This window comes from Paralichthys olivaceus, chromosome 11 (assembly GCF_024713975.1).
Source record: "Paralichthys olivaceus isolate ysfri-2021 chromosome 11, ASM2471397v2, whole genome shotgun sequence".
NCBI classification, from domain to species: Eukaryota; Metazoa; Chordata; class Actinopteri; order Pleuronectiformes; family Paralichthyidae; genus Paralichthys; species Paralichthys olivaceus.
The window spans coordinates 23,360,418-23,385,394 of record NC_091103.1 but is presented as its reverse complement, the minus strand read 5'-3'; the positions used below and the strand labels follow the sequence as shown (position 1 = coordinate 23,385,394).

The 24,977-nt window shown below is 41.1% G+C and overlaps 1 protein-coding gene across 1 annotated transcript in view; it reads left to right on the top strand.

The window, feature by feature from the left end:
- gbe1b (glucan (1,4-alpha-), branching enzyme 1b) overlaps window positions 1-24,977 on the top strand; it is a 77,424-nt gene that overhangs the window by 33,226 nt on the left and 19,221 nt on the right. Inside the window, exons 11-14 of the mRNA XM_020088634.2 lie at window positions 5,774-5,884; window positions 5,968-6,139; window positions 19,691-19,875; window positions 24,201-24,331. Coding sequence (XP_019944193.1) covers window positions 5,774-5,884; window positions 5,968-6,139; window positions 19,691-19,875; window positions 24,201-24,331 — 599 coding nt within the window. The remainder of the gene's footprint in view (window positions 1-5,773; window positions 5,885-5,967; window positions 6,140-19,690; window positions 19,876-24,200; window positions 24,332-24,977) is intronic.

Here is a 24,977-nt window from a genome sequence, read left to right as displayed (position 1 = left end):
AGCTGTTAAAGTTGTCCATTTTTATACACATAACAAACGTCATCAGCAATTGTGAGAAAAACATTAATTTTTTTAGATAATTTCATCCTTAGCATGATACAGTGTTTATTTAGCAAAACAACTTAAAGGTTCAATGTATATAAGTTAGTGACATCTAGTGGTAAAGTTGCATGTAGCAGCTGAACACCCCTCACCTCACTCTCCACTTCAAAACATGACGGAGAACCGGTGGTAGCTTCTGTCAAAACTCAAAAGAGGTTTAGTTTATCCATTCTGTGCTACTGTAAAAAACATGGTGGCCTTCGTAGAGAGGACCCGCTCCAGATGTAAATATAAAGTATTTAAATATAAAGGGACCATTTTAGGGTGAATTAAACAGTAATTAAAGATTCAGTTTCTGCCAATAGATCCTTTCACCTAAATCTTGCACATTGAACCTTTAAATAATTCATATGACTACTAATAGTCATATTAATTATTACTGCTGAATATAACCCTGTTGAGTGAGTTGTTAAAAACTCTGGACACTGGATGGGAAATTCAGGATGCTGAATCTTCTCCGTCCCTGCTGAAGCACCCTTTACCTCACCACTTCAGCCCAAACTGCCACTGTGAGAGTACTTAATGGCCCACAATGGAAAAACATTGTTTATAACCGTGCAGGCATCAGGTCTGAAAGTCTGTATGATGGTGACGCCATGTAGCACAGGGAACGAGCTTGCAGGCTCATCCATCCAATAAATATGCATTTCTTTATCTGACATTTTTTTCTTTCTCAGTCTGTTCTGATGCCAACATCCTGTCGTACATGTTCAGTCTTGGTCTCAGAAGACTTTTTTTTCCCAGTGTCACTTTGGAGTGATGTCTACCTCCTCTGGGGAACTTGGATACATTTACTTATTTCCATGGCCCCGTTGGTGTTTTCTTCAAAGTCTGCATTAATAATAATGCCACCCATTCATCCTCAGTACGCCACAGTGGGTTTTTTTTTTTCATTAAATCAACAAATATTACAATAACATTTGTAGGGAAAGAGACAGGCAGCCGGTTATCTCTGGGGAGGTGTGTGTGTGTGTGTGTGTGTGTGTGTGTGTGTGTGTGTGTGTGTGTGTGTGTGTGTGTGTGTGTGTGTGTGTGTGTGTGTGTGTGTGTGTGTGTGTGTGTGTGTGTGTGTGTGTGTGTGTTTTGGCTGGTGAATTATTTTGTGTCCTGTTCTAGTGTGTGTGCATGTTTCCAGCAGAAGCCCCCTCCTGTTTGATATTTGACAAAAACCGCTTGCAGAATGCCTAAAGAGGTTATCTGCTGTAAGATTCATGTAACGCCGTGTCTTCTTATCTGCTCGCCCACACTGAAAGTTGCACTTACTCATATTTTGGGTAGAAAAGCGAAGTAGAGAGTGTGACCTCCGCGCCGCATGCATCCTCCTGCGCTACAGTTTTTTTTGTGTTTCTCAATGGGAGGAGAGCACGCATCGTTAATCAAGTCTGTACATCGCAGCGGTGGGTTTTACTCGGTGGCGGGGATGGAGGAAAAAGAGCAGAGGGGCAGAGGCAGGGAGGGGCCGGGGGATAGTCCCAGACTTGACCTTCCCCGGTGAAGCTTGCACTCGCCATGGCAGGCGGCACTGCACCGCTGAGAGGCAGTCTCCATTCACAGGATTATCCTTGGGACGCCCCTGGAGAGGCTGCTGCCGCTGCTCTTACACTTTGCAGACAATATCGCTGGCAATGCAATCATCATTTAGATTTGTCTCCGGAATGCATCTTTTTCAATTAAATTTGTCGCCCCCCTGATGAGACTCGATGTAGAAGTCGTCAAGTGAGCAGCGAAATTCATCGCTTTCAGTGCAGGGAAGCATTGGTATGAAAATGCCTTGGTAAAGTCAGTGAAGTGCACTCAGGGCTCGTCTTGCCTCTTCTCACAGAGGGTCAATTAGGGAGGGATTTGAATGGACTGAAGTGGAGCCTCCAGTGAGGTGTGTGCTGCAGAGACGGAGACATGGAGCAGGGAGGTTAGACATTCAGAAAGATAGACAGAGAGAGACAGGCAGGAAGAAACAGACGGAACGAGAGACAAAGAGTCAGAGCGATGGAGCTGTGAGCTTATTTTTAGATTCACATGTGTGCATGAATGAATCTCCCTTGGTTCCTCGATCAAGGCCTCACGCTGCGTTTCGTCCCCACCGTGACTGATTGATATGACTCATTTACTGGCTGCAGAAGACGGCCAGAACCAACAGGCTGTGAAAAATGAAGATATCCTAATGAGAGGACCAGATAAGGAGCGCGGCACAAGTTTGGATGGTTCGATCTGGTTATGACCATAAAATGCTGTCACTCCTAATGGATAATATTACAGAAGCCCTCTAATTTAACAGGCTTCCTTCCCTCCAGCTACAATGGATTGAGATGTAATTGAAACAATTAGAGGCGGAGGAGGGAGAGAGCTCACCGGGCGCAGCGTGGTTAAGAGTGGGTGATGCAGGGATTTTTCTGTCTTCTCTCGGCTCCTCAACTCGAACGACCTCCAAGTCAAACGCCCCGATTTTTTTTTGTTTCCGTTCCTCCATTTAATTTAATTAAAATATCAGTCTGCGCCGCTCTCTCCTTATTAGTTTCAGGGGAAAAATCCATGTCTGGTGCTTGTACGTCCATCATACTGGAAACACTTTCAATTAAAACAACTTAATAAAATCCAGGCGGCTGGCAAGCAGCGATGGAGTCAGGCTTGGTTATGTAAACATGTCAGTGGCTTCATCGCAGGCTTTTAAAGGGCGCCCACTCTCTTTGACCCCCTCATCGAGCGTCACCCTCGGCTCGCCTCCAGTAACAGCAGCATTTTGGCTTTCATTTTATTAGCTAATTGCACTCTGAGGCCTCGCTGGTGAGGTGTTACCCGGCAGAGCAGGATCGAGGCGGTGCGGAGAGCCTTTTCAAACTGTGAGGTGAGCTGAGGAGGGCCGTTCAGCTGAGTGAAGCTCCTACAGGAGACGTCAGCGTGGGCAGAAAGTTCATTAATTTTAAAAACTGTGAAAAGATAAAGACGGGGAGGCGTTCAGTTGATTCGTGGGATTGAGCGTTGTACACCTTCATTCTTTGACCCCTGGGGGCAGCAGGGAACATGCTGAAGAGTGGACGTCCCCATAGCAACGCAAACACACATCAGCTCAAAGATTGGAAAGGTGCCGGGGACAGTCAGCCGTCTGTCCCTGTGCCATGTGATTGAATCAGAGAAGCTCTTGAATCAGTCACACTGTGTCAGCGACGGTGAGGTGACCTCATCCTGCACTGCTAGATTTTTTTCGCATTTTTTTTTTATTCTGGCTCTGCCTAATTAATCCGGGCACTCTGGTTGGCTCCTGACAGCAGGCTTGTAAAGTAAGATTTGTGCACTGCTCATTATCATTGATGAAGTGGACTGTCAGTGGCGCCAGGAAGCTCGGCTGGTCGGGGCTGATGTGGGTGAGCTGGTGGTGGGGAAGTCGTCAACCCAGTCACTCCCCGTCTCCGCTCCGACAGTCCCACTCCCAGATTAATTGCTCCCCGACCACTTTTGCGGTTGAATTGAATTGTAATGATTCATAAGGAATTGTAAAATGTCTGATTGTAGGTGGGTGTGGAGGCGACGGGGATGATCTCCAGGGTATAATCAGTAGATTCAGTTGTTCCAACGTTTGGAGGATTCATGTATTTTCTGTATTCTTTTTTAAACTATGTTACCACTCAATTTATTCACATAAATAATACAGTTGACTATTGTAATATAATATTGTCCAGGATGATGATAACCCAGCCCACATTAACAAGATCATTTCCATTTATTTTCAGAATAGAATCCTGGTTGCTGTGACCAGTATGATTTGATCAGTAGGAAATTTACTACATACATTCCCAGTTTTAATATTAGGGTTATGTGTGTTTTTCTGCAATGCCACAAAGTTGCCTGGTGTTTTTCTATATATATTTTGCTCAATTTTTTTATTTTTTTTTTTATTTGCTTCACTATTATATACAATAGCACATACAGTATTAATTACAAATAGATTCATTATTTTTCATTCTCCTGCCAAATAACCTGTTTTACTTAAATTTTTTTCCTTTGTTAATATAGAAGAGGTACCTTTTGTTTTGCACATTTGTATCTTTTTAATGAATTACCTTATCTATACTTTTTAGGCATGGGGGACTCTGTCTTTGCCCCTTGTCTCCCATCATTCCTCACCTATCACATATTATACTGTATGCTCCTTAAAATGCATTTCTCTGTAGTGTCAAATATTAATGAATTGAAACAAAACATAGGAATTGTAATTTCACAGCATCAGAGAAAACACATTTTAGTAGAATTTCTTTTATTCTTCTTGCTCTTAAACTTGATTATTTTAATTTATGTTCTTGATCTCTGCTCTTTCTCTGATCCAAAAAGATATTAATTATTTTATAGTCTTATAGATTATTTATTGTCCTATTTATTCTAATGATCATTACTTGTTGTATTGGGGATTTGCCTTTGATTCAATGTTTCTTTCTTTGTTTATCATGAGTAGCTCGGTAAGCTTTAACCTATTTCAGGATTCGCAACTAAAAACGCTGTATTCCTGCCATGTTAAACTTGAATATCTGAAACGTGAAACTCAAAACCTTTAAAATACATTTAAGTGAAACAAAATGAGGCAAATGCATAACGTAGATCGTCTTGAGGATCCGAGGCGATGCACCGAGTGCACAGGGAGAGAGTTGAAAGGTCTGAGAATGTGTCGCTCATGTAGATGATGTCTTATGTTCCTCGGCGAGTTTCACCAGTGGCGTCGGCGCTGACTAACATGGCCACACAAGGCTAAGGTGAGGAGGAGCGAATGTGAACAGATGGTGATATATAGAGCGGGGAAGCCTCTCTTTTGGTGGACCAGCCAGTTCATCTCAGACATATTGATCGCCACAATTTACTCTCTTTACTCGGAGGATTATAGCTCTGCAGAGTAACATAAAGGTTTCCTGACATGTCAATCAGCTGTCACAGCCAATTCCACCGAGCAGACTTCAGCCTGTCACTGAGTCGGACTCGCCAACTCCCCCACCAATCACACAGAGCGCATGTCAATCACCGGGGGGTTCTTGGAGGGCATAAACCTGTTTTTTTTAACACATTTAGGAATGTTATCGACACTGTGGCTTTCTAGCATCTCTGCTGTTCATTAAATCACCTCAGTGCCCGCTGCAGTACATGTGGATATCTTTACTCTGCCCTGTGCTATTATCTGCTTGTGTGTCTTTGAGTTATTAGTCGGTGTAACTGCACAGCGTTTCCGTGTGGGCAGATGTGCTTTGAATGCATGTTGTGGTGGCCCGGCTTCCCTCTGACCCCTGGATATGACTCCTATGGCAGGAAGTGTGCATGTAGGCAGGCCAGCGACAGGGCATCGATTCCATGGTTGGATTTATTGTTGGATCCCTCCGTTTGGATGAGAGGCTCTGACCTTGCCCATCTCAGGTCGGAGAGAGCTGATGCCTTACTACCCATGGGCTGTATTGAAGTTATTAAAAACTCCATTACCGCCATTCAAAGGTAGACATAACTCACCGTGCGGATATAGAGATGTCAAAGCAGAGATTGATCTGAGAAAGAAGTGTAACCCAGAAAAAACTTAAGGAAGGGTCGAAAGACTGGTGGAACTGAAAGACTGAGCTTCAGACATCAGTCAGAGTCCGACTGGATCTCTCAGCTACACATCTATCATTCCCCTTTTCAATAACCCCTCTCTGTCACTGTGCAGATCCTGAAGGAGTTAACGGATGAAGAGTGGAGCATGGGCAATATTGTCCACACGCTGACCAACAGGCGTTACGGAGAGAAATGCATAGCCTATGCAGAAAGTCACGATCAGGTGGGCTATTTCCATACATGATCCCAATTTCGAGTCCGTCTGATCCTCCACTGTGGATAATAAAACCTAGTCTACTTTCCCAGGCTCTGGTTGGGGATAAGAGTCTGGCCTTCTGGTTGATGGACAAGGAGATGTACACCAACATGAGCACCGAGATTCCCATGACACCTGTCATTGATCGCGGTATGCAGCTGCATAAGATGATCCGTCTGCTCACTCACAGTCTGGGTGGAGAAGGGTACCTCAACTTTATCGGTAAGTCATCATGCAACGCACCGAAAACCTAACGCCACGGTTTTATATACAGTAATTTAAACCATTATGTCATGTGGAATAGTGGTATTATCTTTGTTATCTGCCCATCAATAAGATCCTGTTATATATACCATCCTGTGGTTTATTTTTGAGTTGAAATAATCAATCCACAATCATTCAGAAATAATGTTAATCACCTAGCATGCAAAATGTGTTTGCTTGGTTTGAAATTATTTTTTGTTTTTTTTTACATTATTTTAAATTAAATAGCAATTTAATGTCACTATTGAGTCTTAAGTGATGATTTCTGTAATTTATATTTGAATACAGTACACTCGTATGGCCTAATTTAATTTACACTAATCCCAGCTCAATGGCTCTAACATCATCATCACATTATTTTCACAGCTTGTATCATATTTCATGTTATAACATTTCATTTCATATGCTATCATATAATCATATAATCTGATTAGGCCTCATCATTATACGTGGAGATTGTGGTTCAGCTGGCTTTGAAATGGTGAACTGTCAAGAGGCTGTAGAGGTCGTAATTATGAGGCATCGTCCTTCTGTTCCTTATTTTTTATTAAAAGAGATGAGGGCGTAAATTTCAAATCCTTCTCATGTAACCTGCGATGACCCCCTGAATTATAATGTTTATCACTCAGACAGACACAACAATTCAACCAACAGATATAAGGATAAGAAAATAATGAATTTATTATTGAAAATAATGTGTCAAAATAATTTCCGTTGAGTGTAGAGGATGGAGACAATCCTACTGGGATCTCATCTGCATCTCAGTCTCTTTAACAATGAAACAAATGATCTCTTCATTTTCCAAAAGAAAAGATCATTCAGAGCCATCTGTGACAAACCACAGATAAATAAATAAAGATAATCATCATATTTGAAATCTTACAATAATAACATACCGAAACTTGTTATACTAATGATACTAAAAGAAATAAGTAAGTCAATAAATTTAATGTAATGTAGCCTTTTACAGAGTAAGTCACAAGAGTACAGTTGTTAAAGTTAAACAATAAAAGAAAAACACAAAGTTTGCACACAAACAGGAAAACTAGGCAAAGGCCATTTAGGAAATGTTTCTGAAACTGCAGGTCTTATGTCAGTAGGAAGGACATTTGTCTGTCGGAGCCCTGGCTCCAAAGCTGTGATTACCTTTTTAATCATTTTATGAAGGACAACTTTTAAACCCAGTATGCTGGTCAGAGGACCTAAGTGACCTGGCAACACCAACACCATGACGATCACATCACAGCTGAAATACTTTTTTTTTTTTGACATCTTGAAGGACACTGTGTTCTTCCTCTGTTTGTTATTAATTAGTAACAAGGCAGAAAAAACTATATTTAGAACATGCAAAGTAGAACCAGCTGACCAGTTCTGACTTGTGTGTGTAAATCAGATGATCTGTTCTACTTCGTAAAGGCTCAAAATAGCTCCACACAGCTGTGTGTTACTGTGTTACTCATTTTCCATTGGGGTTACAGTGCTCAGTTATTTGATGTGTTGTATTTCTTTAACCGAATATATCAGTGGAGTAGCTCGCCACCGATTAGTCAAGGCTGGTGATAAGCATCAAAGCAGCCTTTTGAAGTGGGGTTGACATTAATACTCACTTTCCAGAGCTGATGGTGAAACACAGGACAAAAGCTGTCTCAGATCCGATCTTTCTTTTCTTTTTTGAATGGATCTACTGTCGTTCTCAGTCACTGTTGGGATGCTCCTCATTTTCAACACCGAGCTGCGGCGTGGTTTTATCGAGGTCTGCTGCTAAAGATAATAAAGTGATAATTAACGACTGACCTTGGTTGAAGGGGATGTGTTTTCCTGCACGTGCTGCTCTCTGGTGTGATGTATGTATACAGCCTGCACGCGTGGTCGCAGCATTTTAGCTCCACCTGGTGATCCTCAAGGGCCCAAACAATATACTTTTATTTTTACTACCATATCCAGTCGTGCTCGACGGTAAAAGAGTGAAGCACCTTGTGAATTCCTGTGAAGTGGACTGATGCCTGTCTTAAGGGTGGGAATGTGTGTGTGTTGGGGGGGGGTTGCAATCAAAGCAGCTGTTGTTGGTGGACAGTGATAACAGGGCAACTCGTAATGAACAGGATGTCAGAGAATTGACCTCATGTGGGCAGTTGAGGAACAGTTGATAGTAATTATGTCTGATTCTCTGAGTAAAGTGTAGCTAAGAGGCTCACTCCTGCTGCTGGACTCCTGCTGCTGGACTCCTGCTGCTGGACTCCTGCTGCTGGACTTCCGGTGCTTTGTCTCTCTCGGATCTCTGTGCTCTCAACAAATTGGTGCACGAGCTGATTCAACAAGTGTGATGCAGTGGTCGCAAAAGTCAATTTGATAATGATTTCATTAAGTCAGTAAAAATAAAGAATTGGGGATTAGGGACTAGTTCAAGTCTTTAAGTCATACATTGTTCATAGCCAACATTGTCATTATTATTATAATTATTATTATTATTTTAACCTTCAGTGACTAATTTGTGAATACATATACAAACAAAATGGACAAACAGAAAAGAAGAGGACACAGATAGATACAGAAAAAATAAAACATGACAATCAAAACTGCCTACATTTGTTTGAGATTGGGTGCATTCTGGGTTATTCTCGCTATTAAAAATTAGAATGAAAATTAAATGCTCTCCACTTGTCTACATCATATACATTTTTGCATTTTCAGCATCATGCTTTTGTTTATCGGTGGATTAAATCAAAATTAGAGCTGCTAAAATAGGCACTCGGTTTTCACTTGTTCTGAATCTATATTCATTTCGAATTTGAACTAGACAATTTGTCTTTCACCTGTCCTTACACAGTCTAAGTGGAAACACGTCTGTTATTACCTTATGAAATCTGTCTTTAATAGCTATCTGGCCTTTTGTCCTTTTCGCTGTGAGAAGGTTTTAAAATCCAGATCTGAGATAATTCCTCTCGCTGATGCAGTTGAGACCGGAGGACATTTATTACCAGTTTTACTGCAGGAACTTATGGATACTCTATCACATACTCTTTGTGACTGTCCTCCACTCCCTCAGTTATTCTATTTTTCCCCACGAGGTTTATGAGGACGTAGAAAGCTTTTTTATTGCGAACAGTAATGCATGCAATCATGATCCTTATTGGAAGAGACAGTAGTGTGTAAATCTTTTATGTGTCAGTTAATTTATCAGTTATTGTTTGCAAGAGTTGTGTCATGGATGTGCAAGGGCAAACGTCTCCTGCAACATTAACAAGAGCAAGTAAAGTTGAATATAACATAATATTTCACAATGATTAATATTTGTACACTTAAATCAGAGTTTGCAGAAGTTAAAGTTTAATATTTTCCCTTTCTGCCAAGTAGTTCTTAGTTGTTCGAGGAGAAGAGCAGAGTTGTAGAGACACAGAAAGGAAAATGGTTCTCTAAAAGAAGGATGACATCATCTTTCATCACAATAATGGATGGAAGTTTTTTTTTTTTCATCTCTGAGCATGTAAAATCAGGGAAGAGAGAAGAAATGTTTTTAATCTACGACGACGCAGTTTATCCCTGGGAACCGTTCATAGTTCAAGCCGTCAGGTGGACGAGCAGAAGGGAAATTCTCGAGAACAGAGAATAAAAAAGGAGAAAATCAAGTAAATGCAAGATGACATGCCATGTCAGTGGATCAATGACATGAGAGTCATTTAGCCAGTGCTGAGCAAGAGCAAATTCTTTTAGCAAGCAAATCAATTTAAAGTGCCTAGCACAGAAAAAAACATTTATTTACTCATGGCCGATAGCAAACAGCCCACAGACAGAGGACAGAGGGAGCGTTGGTATTTGAGATGCTGAGCGATGGATACTGTTGAGGATGTTGGAGTGTCAATGACATTAAAGCGCCGAGTGGTGTGGCAGTAATGAAACGCCTCAGTGGTTTTATCATCGCATCGGCAGGGGCAGAATGGAACCGCTCGCACTTCCTGACTTTCAGGGCTCACTCAGACTTAAGATAACCTTGCAGATTTACGGCCTAAATTATTGAGCTAAAAACTTCTCCCTGCACTCTGTATTCAGGGAGTGTGACAGTGCAACAGGCAGCCATTATACTGCAGCCCTGGATGATGAATTGAGAACCAGAGCTTCCTCCTCATATACAGATAATCGCACTGAGAGCTAACTGTGCTTTCAGTCTTGTGGAGCTTGTGGTTGCAGGAGTGCAGTGTCTGTTCACATTTATTCCTCGTCATCTGTGAGTCCTCCTCAAACACTTCTATAATATGCTGTCACTTTTTTATTGTGGACGTTGTGAGCAGAGCTTTTCATAAATGACGCAGAGTGAAGTTAGAAAAATTTTTGTTCATTCTACCTGGTTTATCTGCAATGAAGATTTTTCATAAAATGAAACTGAATTTTCTCAATTACTGTACACTTGTGTGGTTTATATATAAGTTTGAATTGTCTTTTAATTATTTGTCTGCATCATCCCAGTCTTCAAACCTAAAAAAAAAAAAAAAAAGCTCTATAATTCTGCTCATTATAACATTTTCGAGCAACAAATTCAAAGCTGTGCTTTTACTTTGAAGACAAATTGCCAAACAGGAAGTCTTTCTATGAATGTAATTGCACTCTGATATGGTCAAATAAAAATAACCAAATTATCAAAAAATGATCTGGCTGCGATTTTGACCCACGTGTGTCAAATTGCACCACATTTGTCACTTCACCCCCCGGGCCATTGACAGTATTTCGATGAATTAGTGGATGCATGTGCCAATCTCGCCTTTGCTGTGGGAGCGTACATGGGTACATTAACAGGAAATCAATCTGGACATGAACATTGCATCACGCCTCCAACATTTTTTTTTCTAAAACCTTCTGTGACTCTCGCCTCTTCATCCCCTCTTGATTCTGTCATTGATCTTTCTTTGCCAGAATCCCTCCAATGGAAAACACATTGATCCTTTGGCTTCTTCTTGTGCTGCTAATTACTGAGGGGACTGTGTCACTGTCAGGCCCTTATCTGATGCCGGCCGCTGTAGAGGAGTAATGGGATGTGCCAGTTGAAAAGCTGTCTGACATCAACCTGTGTAAACACAGTTGCTCCCATTAATCATATCATTACTGGATCCACTATCAATTTAAGCATCAACATCATCCTACAAACCTTTAGTTATTTTATTACCATTAAAACACTGCTGCAAAATCTTTGTGCAACCTCTTCTATATATATTTGGGTTTAGCCATCATTTTTACTGGAGCTGATAATGTCTCGCTCAGCAGCTTAACTGCTGTCAATGTGGTGACATCTCCAACAGTTAGGATACAGTAATAATATGCAGCTACACAGGTGGGTACACAATGTGCATGCTTTCTGCTTGGTACACAAATGTAGATTCACCACAAATGAGAAATAAATTCTGCTTATTATTCTGCCAATAGTGGCAATAAATATATATATATTTTAAACTTTCCAGAGAAACATTGTTTCTTACCACTTGACAAATCTGCTATTACAACAGTGCATCTGGTTTTTAAAGGGAATCACAGATGGCCCCTATTTACCTGTGTAGCATGTTTAGGCCACAATACACCTATTGTTAAATAAGACACAACCACTATGGACCACCACAACATGCTAATGCTAAGCTTGTGTAATGTTCAATCAATTTAGCATATAAATATAATAACAATGTTTAGCACCTCAGACAAATTAGAGCTGGTGATGGAAATGTTATTAGTTTTGCAGATATGCATTCACAAATGAAAGTATTGGACATTTTTGAAATTGTTTTACCAAACATTGGTGTTTTCTATTTAAAGTCCTACAAGCAATTCCCAGTTAATCCTGATGGGGGCGTGAAAGTGCAAACCAAATATAATGATAATGCTCCCATCAGTTGTTGAGACATTTCATTCAAAACAAAAAAATGTCAACCTGCTGGAGGCCGTAGATGAAAATTCATGGGATCCTCAAAGGAACTTGAACAGGACTATTAAGTTCCATTGCATTCAGTCTAGTTGTTGACTGACATTGCATCCCTTCATATAATCTTATAGCTATAGTGTTTAAAAACACATGGCGAATATCGAAACTTAGAGCCAAATTGTTAGATATAAACTTGCTAGGGTTAACTGTGTCCAACCATTTGTATGCATCATTTTCCAGTGAAAATTGCTGAAAAAGCTGTAATTATCCTTTAATGATATTTTTGCAATATATCATAGAAAAACTCTTCTTTGTATTTAATTTCAGACAACAGTACCCAAGATATACAATGAGACACAAAATGATTTTATTTATGTGGTTATTTCGGGTGAGAATTTATCATATTTCATAGACGTGCAGAATGAGCTCTCTGGTTAGTTTGAGCTGTGAGGGGGCAGAGGAGGGTGATTATCATGGTGATTAATTCAGGCATATGGGAGGAACATTGGCGTGTTATCGTGGAGGAGAGGGGAATGATTACCTAATGGAGGTGTGTCCAATGTGTTTCTTTAAAGCTAAAATGAAATGAAGAGTCAAAGGCTTTCATGGGTTACTGAACCAGCCTGCGCAGGAAATCAATCATCTCCACTAGACTTTATAAAATAATAACGCAGGGAAACTGAAAGCAAATACTGGCAAAAAAGGGGGCTGGTGCCCGACAACGTTAATGAGGTGAAGCTCTTTTTAAAAACCGAGGACTGCCTGAAACTTGCAGACTGTTTCATTCCTCTTGTGTCTTCATGCATGTGTGTATTTGTGCCTGTATATGTGTACTTTCCTCCATATGCCTTTTTATTGGACACCAGCGTCATCATCAGTGCTCCAACGGCCCATGGGGTTAAGTCAAAACTAAATTTATATAGCATGTTGTATTGTGGTTACTGATGCTTTCTCTAAAGGTCAGAAAAAGTTCACTCAAAGAGAAACCTTTGGTCATGAGCTGGAAATATGGCTTTATTTGCCAGAAAAGTGACAAAAGGTTCAAGAAAGTAGATGGAAGGGAGCCAGCTCATTCCACAGTATGATTGGTTGAATTGTTGAATTTGACTGTCATGTACCCGCAATCCCTCTGGCTGGTCCGTGTTCTGCAGTAGACAAGCAGAAACTTGGAGGAGCATTGTTTTGGTCAGTATCATACTGATATTCAAATAACCTCACTTATAGATCAACATGATTTTTTTTTTTCTTAAACCACAGTAATTAGGATACGTGTTTCCACTCTGGTCTTCAGGGTTATCGGTGTGTAACATATGTGGAGCGCTCCAAAGACTGAACATATGCTATGTTGTTCCAATTCACTGCATCAGGTGATTTGGCTGATGTGCATCTTCAACCACAGAGAAGGAACTAATCAGTGAAATCATCTGTTGCACCTTTTGGCAGGAACAACTTGTCCAAATCCAAACTGCATACTAATGTTCATGGTGAAGTAATCTAAAATGAAGTGGGACCACCAGATGTCACTCAAACTGTGAATTTGGAAGACTGCTGCCAGTTAAACTCATAGACTGTAAATAAAGATGGTCGATGCATTTCCACTTCCTCCATCTGTACAAAAAAGAAGCCCAAATATCTCTGATATGGGTGCGGCCATCTTGTGTTTGGTTCCTTTAAGGGGCTTGGGGGGTTTGTTGGAGCCAATGCAGCTGATAGTGGGGAAAAAAGTAGGGTGCAGTCTGGATGGGATTTGAAGCGGGAGCCTTCTTGTTCAGGCGACAGTGCTAACCACTGCACCACCATGCCACATCAACCAAACATGCTGGATAAATGAACAGTTGTTCAGTGTGATGAGAATTAAGATGATAGAAACCATCTTTGTGAAACGTTAATTTGATGTGTATTTTGATTTTTTAGATTCGCCCATGTCCCATCCACTAACATCGAGGGGACTGGGTTTATGACCTATGCTGCAGCCTTCCACCAGAGGGGAAACAGATGTTTCGGCTTCATTTTTAGGGAGACATCATTTCATATATCTTTATACAGTCTATTTTTTAAGCCATCCACAATGTTTTTTTGTATTTGTCAGTTAGCGTAGCTTCCCATCCTTTGTGTGTGTTTTCATAATTTTTTATGCACACCTTCATCTCTGACAATGCTTAATTCTTTCAATGTGAATACCGAACCTACTCAGAACTGGGTCTCAGCTGGTTTGACTCAGTCGTGTTACACATAGCACGTAGTAGAACATCTGTGTAATTCATTTGTAGCTCTGCGTCTTCCTGTGTGTGTTGACAGCAGCATGTGAAGTACAACAACCTGAACTGTGCATTACATGCCGTCGTATTGATCCTCTTCTAACTTCTTCCTCAACAGAGGAAAAAAGAAAATAACAAAGCATCTGTGGTTGCTCTCAGTCCCACCACCTACACATACTGTACGCAATGCAGTGCAATACAGAGAGAATCACTTCCCATGGGGCGAAAGCCACTCTGGGAAATGTTGGAACTCAAAAGTAGTGTCGAAGTTGACGAGGCAGACGAAGAGTGGATACACCAAAATAGTAAATTATGTATTCAACATGACATATTCAAACCTGACAGTTTCCACTTTTCTCCTGGAGAATGAGATCCCAGAGGTGATCATGCGGAGGTAATGGGAGGAACCTCATTCCCGCCGTTGACATGCGATAAAATCCAGAGAATATACCGTGACCGCTTTTGTAAAAAAAAAAAATTTAAAAAAGGAAGACTGCTAAATCGTAGCACATCTTTCCTTCCATTCACTTTTCACTCAGCAATATCTCTTAATCATTAGTTGCCATTTCGTTAGAGTTCTAGACCGCATGACGTTTTCCATTGTAAATCTCTATGTAATTGAATGATTACAAGTGGAGCCCTCACTTCAGGCTAATCAATTTGTCCTTTACAATGAAAATGTACATGCATGTGCTTGGCCAGTCGTAGTGAGCGTATTAAACCATACAGGGCCACACGATACACAAGGTAGCATTGGTGGAAACCTTCATTAAGAGACATGCTTGGGGAGGGCAACATTTTTCCTAGGCTGACCTCGTCGTCTTGATTTTTTTATTTTTTTATTTTTTCCAGACCCCACTTGCTGCATTAAATTGTGATTGACTTCGGAGAATTCTACAGTAACTCAGTCTGGAGGGCTGCTCCTGTCAAACTGTGGAGGTGATACACTTGTAGCAGAGCTAGTCAATTATCAATGTTTTAAAGCTGTCACCTACTAAGTCTCTGGCCATGCATAAAATGAACACGAAGGCCTGGGTTTTTTCACCTCGGTGCTGCTGGCTCCTCATTCACCTCCGTATTCCTTGTTTTCTGTCTGGAAAATCCATAACTTAATGCATCCTCTAATACCTTTAATGTTGTGTATGATGTCTTATGTGTGGTTGAGAGGCTTTGAGTCATTAGAATGTTTTAGATTTGAGTGTTTTATGTTTTGGTGCCATCGACAGTCTCCATTCCCAAGAAGATAATGACAATCCTGACATGGCTTATAGTGACTTGAACTTATTATTAGTTCCCTTTTAATAAGGTATAATAGTAAAAGGTTTCTACACAACTTCAGATTTTTTGTTGTGGCTCAGTGCATGTGAGTTGGACCAATTATCTCTGTCAACAGATCTGTTGGAGCATATCTTTCCACCAAGGGCCAACAGTCCCCTTCAATTCAACAAAGCTGCACCAAATTGCACACAGTAATAAATACCAGTTCCATAAATACAGCTGATTTTTATTTTTCATCAGGGTCCATGAATTATTCGCTGGTAAATTGGTGAAAATGACAAAAAATGTGCTGCATCTGTCCCCTTATGCAGATTCAAGCCAAAGTGTCATGCTTTATGATGATTAATTTATGTTTCTTCAGTAGTTTTTGCATAATAATGCTTACAAACAAACCAACCAACCAACAAACTGACTAACCAGAATGTCAGTCACTACAGTGCATTCATCAGCTAAAGCCTGACAGTCCCCTTAAAAGCCCTATCTCATAATAATGAAAAAAACTGGTTCCACAAGGTTATTTCCTGGCCCATTTCCCTTCCTTCCACCAAGTTTCATGGAAAATAAAGGTAGCTTGAATTTAGCATTATTCCATTAGAAGGCTTTCAGGTCAGTGCACTTTAATAATCACTCTACTCACCATGTGTTTTGTTCAAATTGTGTTTAAGAGTGGTGTGGATGATGAGCAGAGAGGGAGGATGTCTGGACACTTGAGGAAGGTGCGGGAAATCCTGGTTTTCTTCCAGGAGTGCTGAAGGCAGATCGCGTCGTTGGGGAGATTGACACTACACAGTCCCCCTAGTGGCAGCAGAGCACTCACAAGAACTTATTTTTGCTCCAGGGCGTTAATGACTTCCAGACAAACCACCTGCCACATGTGGCCACGGGCCATGACACGGTGGACAGTGGCTGAATCCAGCATCCAATGTGAAATTACTTTGTGAATCTGCTTAGCCAGATGATTTTAGGGACTAGTGTGATTAAAAACTGGCCTGGAGGTGCCCTCTAGAAAAATTAAGTAGGGCCACAAGGGTAAAGCCATATCTTCCCAAGCTTACTGACCAAATCCCCAGTGTGAGGACGGGAAGGTTTGTCTTTTGCTTCGCAGAGAGGTGTGAAGTTGTCTTCATCTCCCAGGGGAGGACACAGCAGCGAGGATCTTGGAGGGACAAGGGGCCCCAGTACACTCCAGTACACCTCACTTTGATTGCACTGGAGCTTCAGCCATAGTGAATATGTTACACAGCAGAATAGCACTGCCGTATTTCTTATCACCTCACAACATAGCCATGTGATCCTTACACTCCGGCTCGTGGTTTATCCCCATGGCAGCATTGTCAGCACTGAGATGACAATGGTGAGCCAGAGTGAAGGAGAGTAAATGAAGAGCGGCATCATCATTGCTCTTACACAAGCTCCAACAGGGCTGGATAAATTCATTCTGACTGGCTGAGCACACACAGTGCAGGCAAATTTCACTCTGAGAAAATGCAGAGTGGCTGTTTCTGGGATAGGAAGATGAAGCAAGAACTTCAGTCACTCAGGTGATTGTGTTATTCAATGAAAACAGTCAAGACAATCCCACCTTATTGATGCTAAACAGTCCAAAGCTTCATTTGTGATTACAGTAAACTATATAAAGGGAAATTAGCTGTTATTTCAGGACGTACCAAAGCATTTGCAGCAATATGGTACTCCTCTAGGAATTCATGTTTTAGTTTTTATTCATTGTTTGTGGTTCGTGACAATAGATTGTATATAAAGATGGACGACGTGTCTCCACATCCACTTGTTGCACAAAAAACGAGCACTTGACCAAACATCAGTGCAATCAGAGCTGCCTAAAATGACAGAAAACTTCTTAAGAGAAATGTGTATTCATCGTGTATTCAACTATCATGGAGGAGGCAGTGTTTGTGACAGACAGCCACCAGGGGGTGATCAAGATTATTTGGCTTCACTTTAGGGATCTGTTAAATACAGTCTATGGTGAAACTTAGAGTAAACAAACTGTTCTTACACAGATTTCATACTTTGTTTGTTTTGATCTTATTTTACTACCATTTACAGTTTGCATGTCTGCACGCGTGAGTTACCTCCCGTCCTTTGGTCGTTGCATTTTAGGACAAAAGAGTTCTTAAAAAAGCCTACTCACAGGTCAAGCAGGTTTCTTTTCAGTTTGGTCTGTGTCCCATCCACTGACATAGAGGAGATGGGGTGTATGACCTATGCTCCAGCCAGATAAAGTTAGAGATATGGCTTCACATAGGGGAGCTGTCCTGTCGTCCAGTCTATTTTTTGAGTCTGTCATATGTTCAACATTAATGAACACATCGGTGTAAAATTTCATCTCGAAACTCCCCTGAGGAAGAAACCTGATGATTCTGTGACCTTCCCTCCTGCACAACTGAGTGCAAAAAAAGATAAATGGTCAACACATCTCCAATACAAAACAAATGTTCCTGTTAGCAGCAATCTTGTTGATTTAGTTGACCTCATGATGTTCACTGCAGCACAATCGTGTGGCTCATGGCCTGATGCAAAATGAGTTGTTCTTCGTGATTCTCCCAGGATTTTCTATTAAAGATCAAATGAAGTGAGTCAATTTTGATTTATTTCATTTCGCATTAGGATCAATTAAAGCCGTGCCCCTGCTGTAAGTGTGTAGCTGCATAACTCCTGTAGCTCTGTGGGATTATTTGCACGTGAAATTTTCATAGATGCACGCTAAATGTGTAGTGTGCTCGTTCCTCTTGGTGAGTAGCACCACTGCCCTCGCTGCTAGTTTGAAGTGCAATTCTCTCCTTTACATTCCCAGTTCAGCTGTGTGGGAGGCTTGTTATTCATGCAGATGTCACAAGAAAAGCCACTGCCTCCTCCTTCCCACTCCACCTGCACCCCCCACTGCCCGTCTCTCTGTGCATACAGTGCGTCCCTGCTGCCCTAATTCGTAGGCGAGTGCTGCCGCGGGCTTCTTCTGCCGGCAGTCTATGCCTTATTGCCTGCTACTTCTTTAACACCTACATGATTTACTTCATTAGAATCCACTGTCACTGCCTGTCTGTTCCACTCGATCCTGTCACTCTGGGTTTTTCTTTTTTTTTTTTTTCTCTTTGTGAGGAGGAGGAGGTGGGTGTCGCTCTTCACACCAAATAAACAACTGGCCTCCATTCTGTTGTCATGCATCTTCCTCCATCTCTTGTCTCGTGTATTTCTTGCTCTGCCGGGAATTCAATTATCCCGGCTGTTGTTTTATGATGTTGTCGTGACACCCGAAGACGGATTCATTATCTCATCTCATGACAGCTTCGTAGCGACGGGGCCGTTGTTTCCGACGCGCCTGCGGTACACGTTCAGCTTGTACATCTGGCCTGTGCAGCTCTGTAGGCATCAATGATACTTTCTTTTTTTCTTTAAGAAAATGAGCTATCTCCTGGAGAAGCTGCATTAAAAGTACAGCAGTTGCAGTTGTTGGGTGGGAGAATAATTCAGAGTGCAGATAATGTTTTAATGTAGTTGAATTTATCAACAAGGTGATAAAGAGGACTCTCTCCCAGATGTTCTTTTTTTTTGTACTTATTTGTGTGAACTTGTGAAGTTCTTTTCACTTTTTCCCCAATTCCAGCTATGACTCAAAGTTTGCTCTCTGTTATGGAGAAAAATAATGAAAAAATATATCCTGGTGGATGATTTTTGCATATATTTGTTGAAAAAGTGTGAGTCAAATAAAGGCATTGGGATTTATTTGCTATGTTTTCACTTGCGTTGGCTTCTTTTTCCAAAGTTTTATTCATGAATGGGGACAGGAAGCTTGGCGCACTGTAGTTGATGAAAATTTTGCAGGAGCTTTGTGGCTCTGTTTAAATATGGAATGTACTAACCTCTGCTGAGGTTATGAAAAGGCCACAAATTGTGGCTCTGGTCTCTTTTGATCATTTTTTTTGCCTTGTTAAAAACTGCACATGACCTTAAAAAGAAGCTCATATAGAGTGTTGCGATAGAGAATGCTAATTTCCAGGGACTGTGTGTGACTTTCCCTTCATTATGTACATTCTTTAATAACTTTCTCTCTTGCAGGGAATGAGTTTGGCCATCCTGAGTGGCTGGATTTCCCCAGAGAGGGGAACAATCAGAGTTGCCACTATGCCCGGCGGCAGTTTAACCTACTGGATGTCGATCACCTCCGCTACCGTCAGCTTTACGCCTTTGACCGGGACATGAACCGCACAGAAGACAAGTACGGCTGGCTGGCTGCCCCACCTGTAAGGACTTCACACGCTCACTCTACAGGGTCTTTGTGCACACATTAGAAATATTAAAAATAAGTCAAAGGAGAAGACACGTACACCTAAAAGACCCCGTTAATGGATTGTATCTGCCGTAGTGACGTTTCAAGCAAAAGTCCCTCCCTCTGATAAAGAAGGATTTGCAGTCTTAAATACACCTACACACTTGATGTATGACAAATAAAACATGGTGTACAAAGGTTAAACAACCTAGGTTACATATATACAGTGTTTATAAGAAAACACATTATATATAAATTTAATGGTTGGTTCCCCATTAAAGACTCAGGGTCATCAGGTGGGGGCATGCCCCCAGGGGGCAATTGAAATGGGGAATCCATCATGGTGTCCATCTTTTAGATACATCACAGAAAAGGTCTAAGTCTTTATTTTAAACCCTTTGGGGGTAGATCTTACTCTGTTTATATCTAGATGAGTTCATTTTAACAATTTTTAGTCAGATATGGATTATTTAATAATTGATTTTGTCTCAACCAACTTTTAAATAACTATTTATTTGATATAGAATTTTGAGTCAATGTTTTCTAAAGCCGTCCTCTTAACACACACATACAGTTTTATTTCTGTAGGTACTTTAGTCCTGGACTCAGGCAGTAAATAAATGCACCATAAAGAGAGTTTTATTTCAGAGATGTCTTGTTTCTGTGGCTGCTGTCAAGGTGAACGTTAATACAGTTCATCCTGTAGCTTCTCTCTTCGCCTGCTGTCGAAGCCTATGGAAGAAAAAAAAAGATGTTTTTTCTCTCGAGACTCTGGTAGCAAAGTGATGGGATAATGCAAATGGAGAGTGTTGCTGAATTGACAGGGATTAGAAGTAAGTCTGTGTAATTGATTAAAAAAAAACCTCCCTCACATCCCCGGGAATCCGTTTTTGAAGATTAGAACTACTTCACCTTGCTGCGTTACACTCTGACCCACTCGTCTCTCCGCAGCAGACAGACAAATGCAGCAGAAATTTATCAGAGAGCATAATTAAGAGACATGTCTGGTTCAGGAGTATAACTTCTGCATATTGGTCTATCAATCAGAGGTGTGTTCTGACATACCGGAGCCATGCACACATTTTACAACTGAATGAAACAGAGCTTTGAAGGTGCAGCAAAGGAAAAGCCGAGTCTGGCTGGTTCCTCTGCTCCCTTTTGTTGGAGTTGGAGGGAATGCTGATCCCAGAGGATGCTATTGGCAGGGAGGATGCATACATTTGGCACCAGTGCTGACCTGCTAAACATTGTGGGTGCTGTTTTTCTTGGCTGTTTCTGTGACGTTTTTTTTTTTCATTTACATTAGCGGATGACAGCTCTGAAGCGTATACTCAAGACATTATCTAATTATGTTCTTTCTGTGATTGATAACTTCAAGTAAAATATTTCAGTTTATGTCATGGCGGTCTGAAGGATATAATTTCCGTTAAGTTATGTGCAAAGCTGTGGGTAGCCATGATCTGTAGGGAGCAGGAAGATCATCCATCAAAAAAAAGATAATTAAGGATGATGAATATTACAGACGCAGTATCTGTGATGGAGAGAGTTTACCCTGTTAAAGTGTTCTTGAGGACAACATTGAATTAGGGCAGTGGCTACCTCCCACTGACGGCTGGAGAGGATGAATTGTTTGTTATTAGTTCATTAAATTATAGATTTGGTTTTTTATCACATCCAATTTTAAAAAAGGGTCTGTTGCGATAAAAAGCTGCCAAATAATTAAAGTTTTTTAAATATCCATATTGGTCCGGTTCTATAGTCTCCACACAAGGTTGTTGTATTCTGGAAATATAATAATGTAAAATCTAAGATAATAGGTAAATGGTCTGAAAAAAACAAATGATCATTCTCTGTAATAAATGAGTTCCAGGGGTTACTTTAGCTTTCTCTTTCACTGTGCTCCGGTGTCCGTCCTTGGGAGCGACTGATACAAAAAGAAAATCAGGGATTGATACAATATCAAAAAAAGTCTTTGTAGAACATCACTCACAGATAACGCCAATAACTGCTTAGAGATTCTGTAATAACCAGATGAGTCTGAATCCTCTGTACAGCTTATCAATGACATTGCCAAGGTAATCGTGCTTAGTGGGAATATTCTATGGCTCGGTTCAATATTTCACAGCGGTGGGAGGATCCAAGGGCATTGTGCAGTTGAAACGAGGAGTGGGAGCAGAGGATCTGTCAGCGACTCTCCCTGTTGTCCCAGGTAAAGCAAACTAAGCGGGCCTCACCTTAAAAGTCTGGTTTGTGTCCGCCTCATTGAAGCCCTGCAGCTGTGAGCTTCAAAAGGCCAAACTGAGGACGTGAACGGAAGCTTGTGTTGGTGCAGAGGTAGTGTCACTTGAGTCTCTGCACTGTGATGAAATGTAAATAAGGCGGCACACACAGGCTAGCACACCATAACGTTCAGTGTTTGTCCGTGTTCCACTTACACCAGTATTAACGGCTGGGACGCCAATTCAATGCCCATAAAATGCTTTTATTTTCTAGCAGTATAACTTGAATCCGTCTGTATTTATAGCAGTAAAAGCTGTTTTATGATCACATTAGAAAGATGCTGTATTTTATCATTTCAAGGTCATTGGAGGGATTTACCCAGCACCATTTGTGCATCAGGCTGTGATTTGCTCACTGGTCAGCGTTCCCTGAGAAAACCTCAAGGGGGAAAAAAATCTAAACATAATTTTAAAGCAGGTTGCATCTTCAGATGTATTTTGGATGTCTCCCTGGATACATAAAATGTTTACCCGGGGCAAAAGCAATTTTTGTTGCTCACACACAGTCCTGAATGCTCTTGCCGCTGACTTGACGTAAGTTCCTCTGGACTGAGGCTGTAGTTTGTGGAAATATTGTATTCGAACATGGTTTCATAAAAAATTTTTTCATTCAGGAGGGCTGAGGTCACAAATGGGGCTACTGTAGGGATTTACCCCTGCTCCCCTTGCCTCGCTAAGTTTCACCCTAAACTGTAGATTCAGTACAGGAGGCTGCAGGGACAGAAAATTGAAACTTAAAAACTTTAGTCGTGTAACACTAGAAGAGTGTTCATACATCATATACATCCGGTGAATGTATTATTGTATCTAAGGGAGATATTCTTTCATTTGCAAATCATAAGATAACAATTTGCATTATTTTTGATGATTAATTGATTTAAGGCCAGAGATGGGGAATGTTTTGCAAAAGTAAACAAAAGTATCTGTTTTAAAAATGTAAGAAACTAAATATGTGTTAAAATTTTGAAAGTAAAAAGTCGTCAGAAAAACAAGTCATCAAGCACCTGAAGAATCTACTTAAGTACAGTACAAAGTATTTGTACTTCTTTACCGCCCCCATCTGTATTTACTGTATATGCTTGTTGGCCTCAATTTTAAAGGTACAGTGTGTAGAATTTTGTGATATCTAGTGTTGAAGTTGCATGTTGCAGCTGAACACCCCTCACCTCACCCTCTCCTTCCAAACATGAAGAAGAACCTGTGGTAGCTTCAGTTGTCATAAAAACTCAAAAGGTGTTTAGTTTGTCCAGTCTGGACTAATGTCAAAAACATGGCGACCTCTGTAGAGAGGGTCCCCTTGATGTAAATATAAAGTATTTAAATATAAAGGGTCTTTTCTGGGGTAAAGAAAACTAAAATTCATACAATTTAGATGATAAACTAAAAAACATCATGAGGACTATTCTACATAAAATTTCTGCTAATAGATCCCTTTCACCTAAATCTTACACAATGGACCTTTAATGAATGCAGGTTATTTTTGTTTTCTGATTCTAAAACATTCACTGTCAGCCAGAGGAGCTTGGTATTGCTGCAAATTTGAAGACTTCTTCTGTGGACTCAAACTCCAAACTGTCATCCTGTTCTTCCTTAACCTCCGTCCTCTCTGATGGACGGGTTGCAGGGGCGCTTATCTCCCCGCTCAGCCGTGAATACGCTGCCCAGAAATTGGCTTGGGGAACAAGGCGCTAAAAATAGGGGGTTGGGTGACATTGATAATCTCTGCTAATGACACGTTAACAGTGGCTGGCTCCGCAGGAGAGTGGCGACGTTATCACGTGCCGCTGACTCGAGCTGACAGCGTGCGCCTCGCAATACCCCGGGCCGCTGTTTCCTGCTGATGAGTGCCACCTGAAAATTGATGTGGGAATGTTGCTCTGTTCTATTTGGAAATGTGTCGGCCACTGATATAATGTGCCCCATTATAAGTCTCTAAATCCAAGATGAGAAAGGTAATGACTATTCATGAAGAAGTCATTTATTAGCTCCTCTTTTCTCCCCCTCTTCTCCCCCCCTCCAGGCCTATGTGAGCGCCCAGCATGAAGGGGACAAGGTCATAGTGTTTGACAGGGCAAACGTGCTCTTTATCTTCAACTTCAACCCCAGTGAGAGCTTCCAGGGATACAGGGTGGCTGTGGACCTTCCAGGGAAGTATCCTTTTAGCCTTCATCTGTCATGTCGGCGCTTGTTTCTTTTTTAAATCTTTCCTCTGTCACGCCACGCTGCACACTCACACTGCCTCCCAGAGTAATGATGCCTTTGTTAGTTACTTCTTCGATGCAATAACATGATTAATCTCTTTTTGAGCTCGACTGAATCGCTAACTGAGGATGTGCTGTTTTTACCGAGACGTCTCGTAAAAAAGGGACAGAAAGGAGATAGAAATCGAAACATGAGGGTTCTTTTTTTATTTTTATATGGGAAGACATCTACAATCAGGCCCTCTTGTATCTCTGTGCACTGACATACATTAACGTGTATTTACTACTGACATCATTTCCACTCTTAACAGCACTTAAGGCTGATTCATGGTTCTGTGTCAAAGGTATGCCGGAGTTACACACGTAGCCCATGCAAGGGCCCTATACACTGTTATGAGCATTCACAGCTGTGCGTAGGTGTGTGTGTTGCTCTGCAAATACAGTAAATACCACTTATTTAGAAATTCTCTGGCTCTCTGTTTACTTCAGAAAACAATGGTGAGTGTCATCATGTTGGAGTTGGAGCTGATAGATGTTGCAGAGCAATTACTTTTCCTTAAAGAACTGCAACAAGGAAAAGAAAGACGTCATAGGAG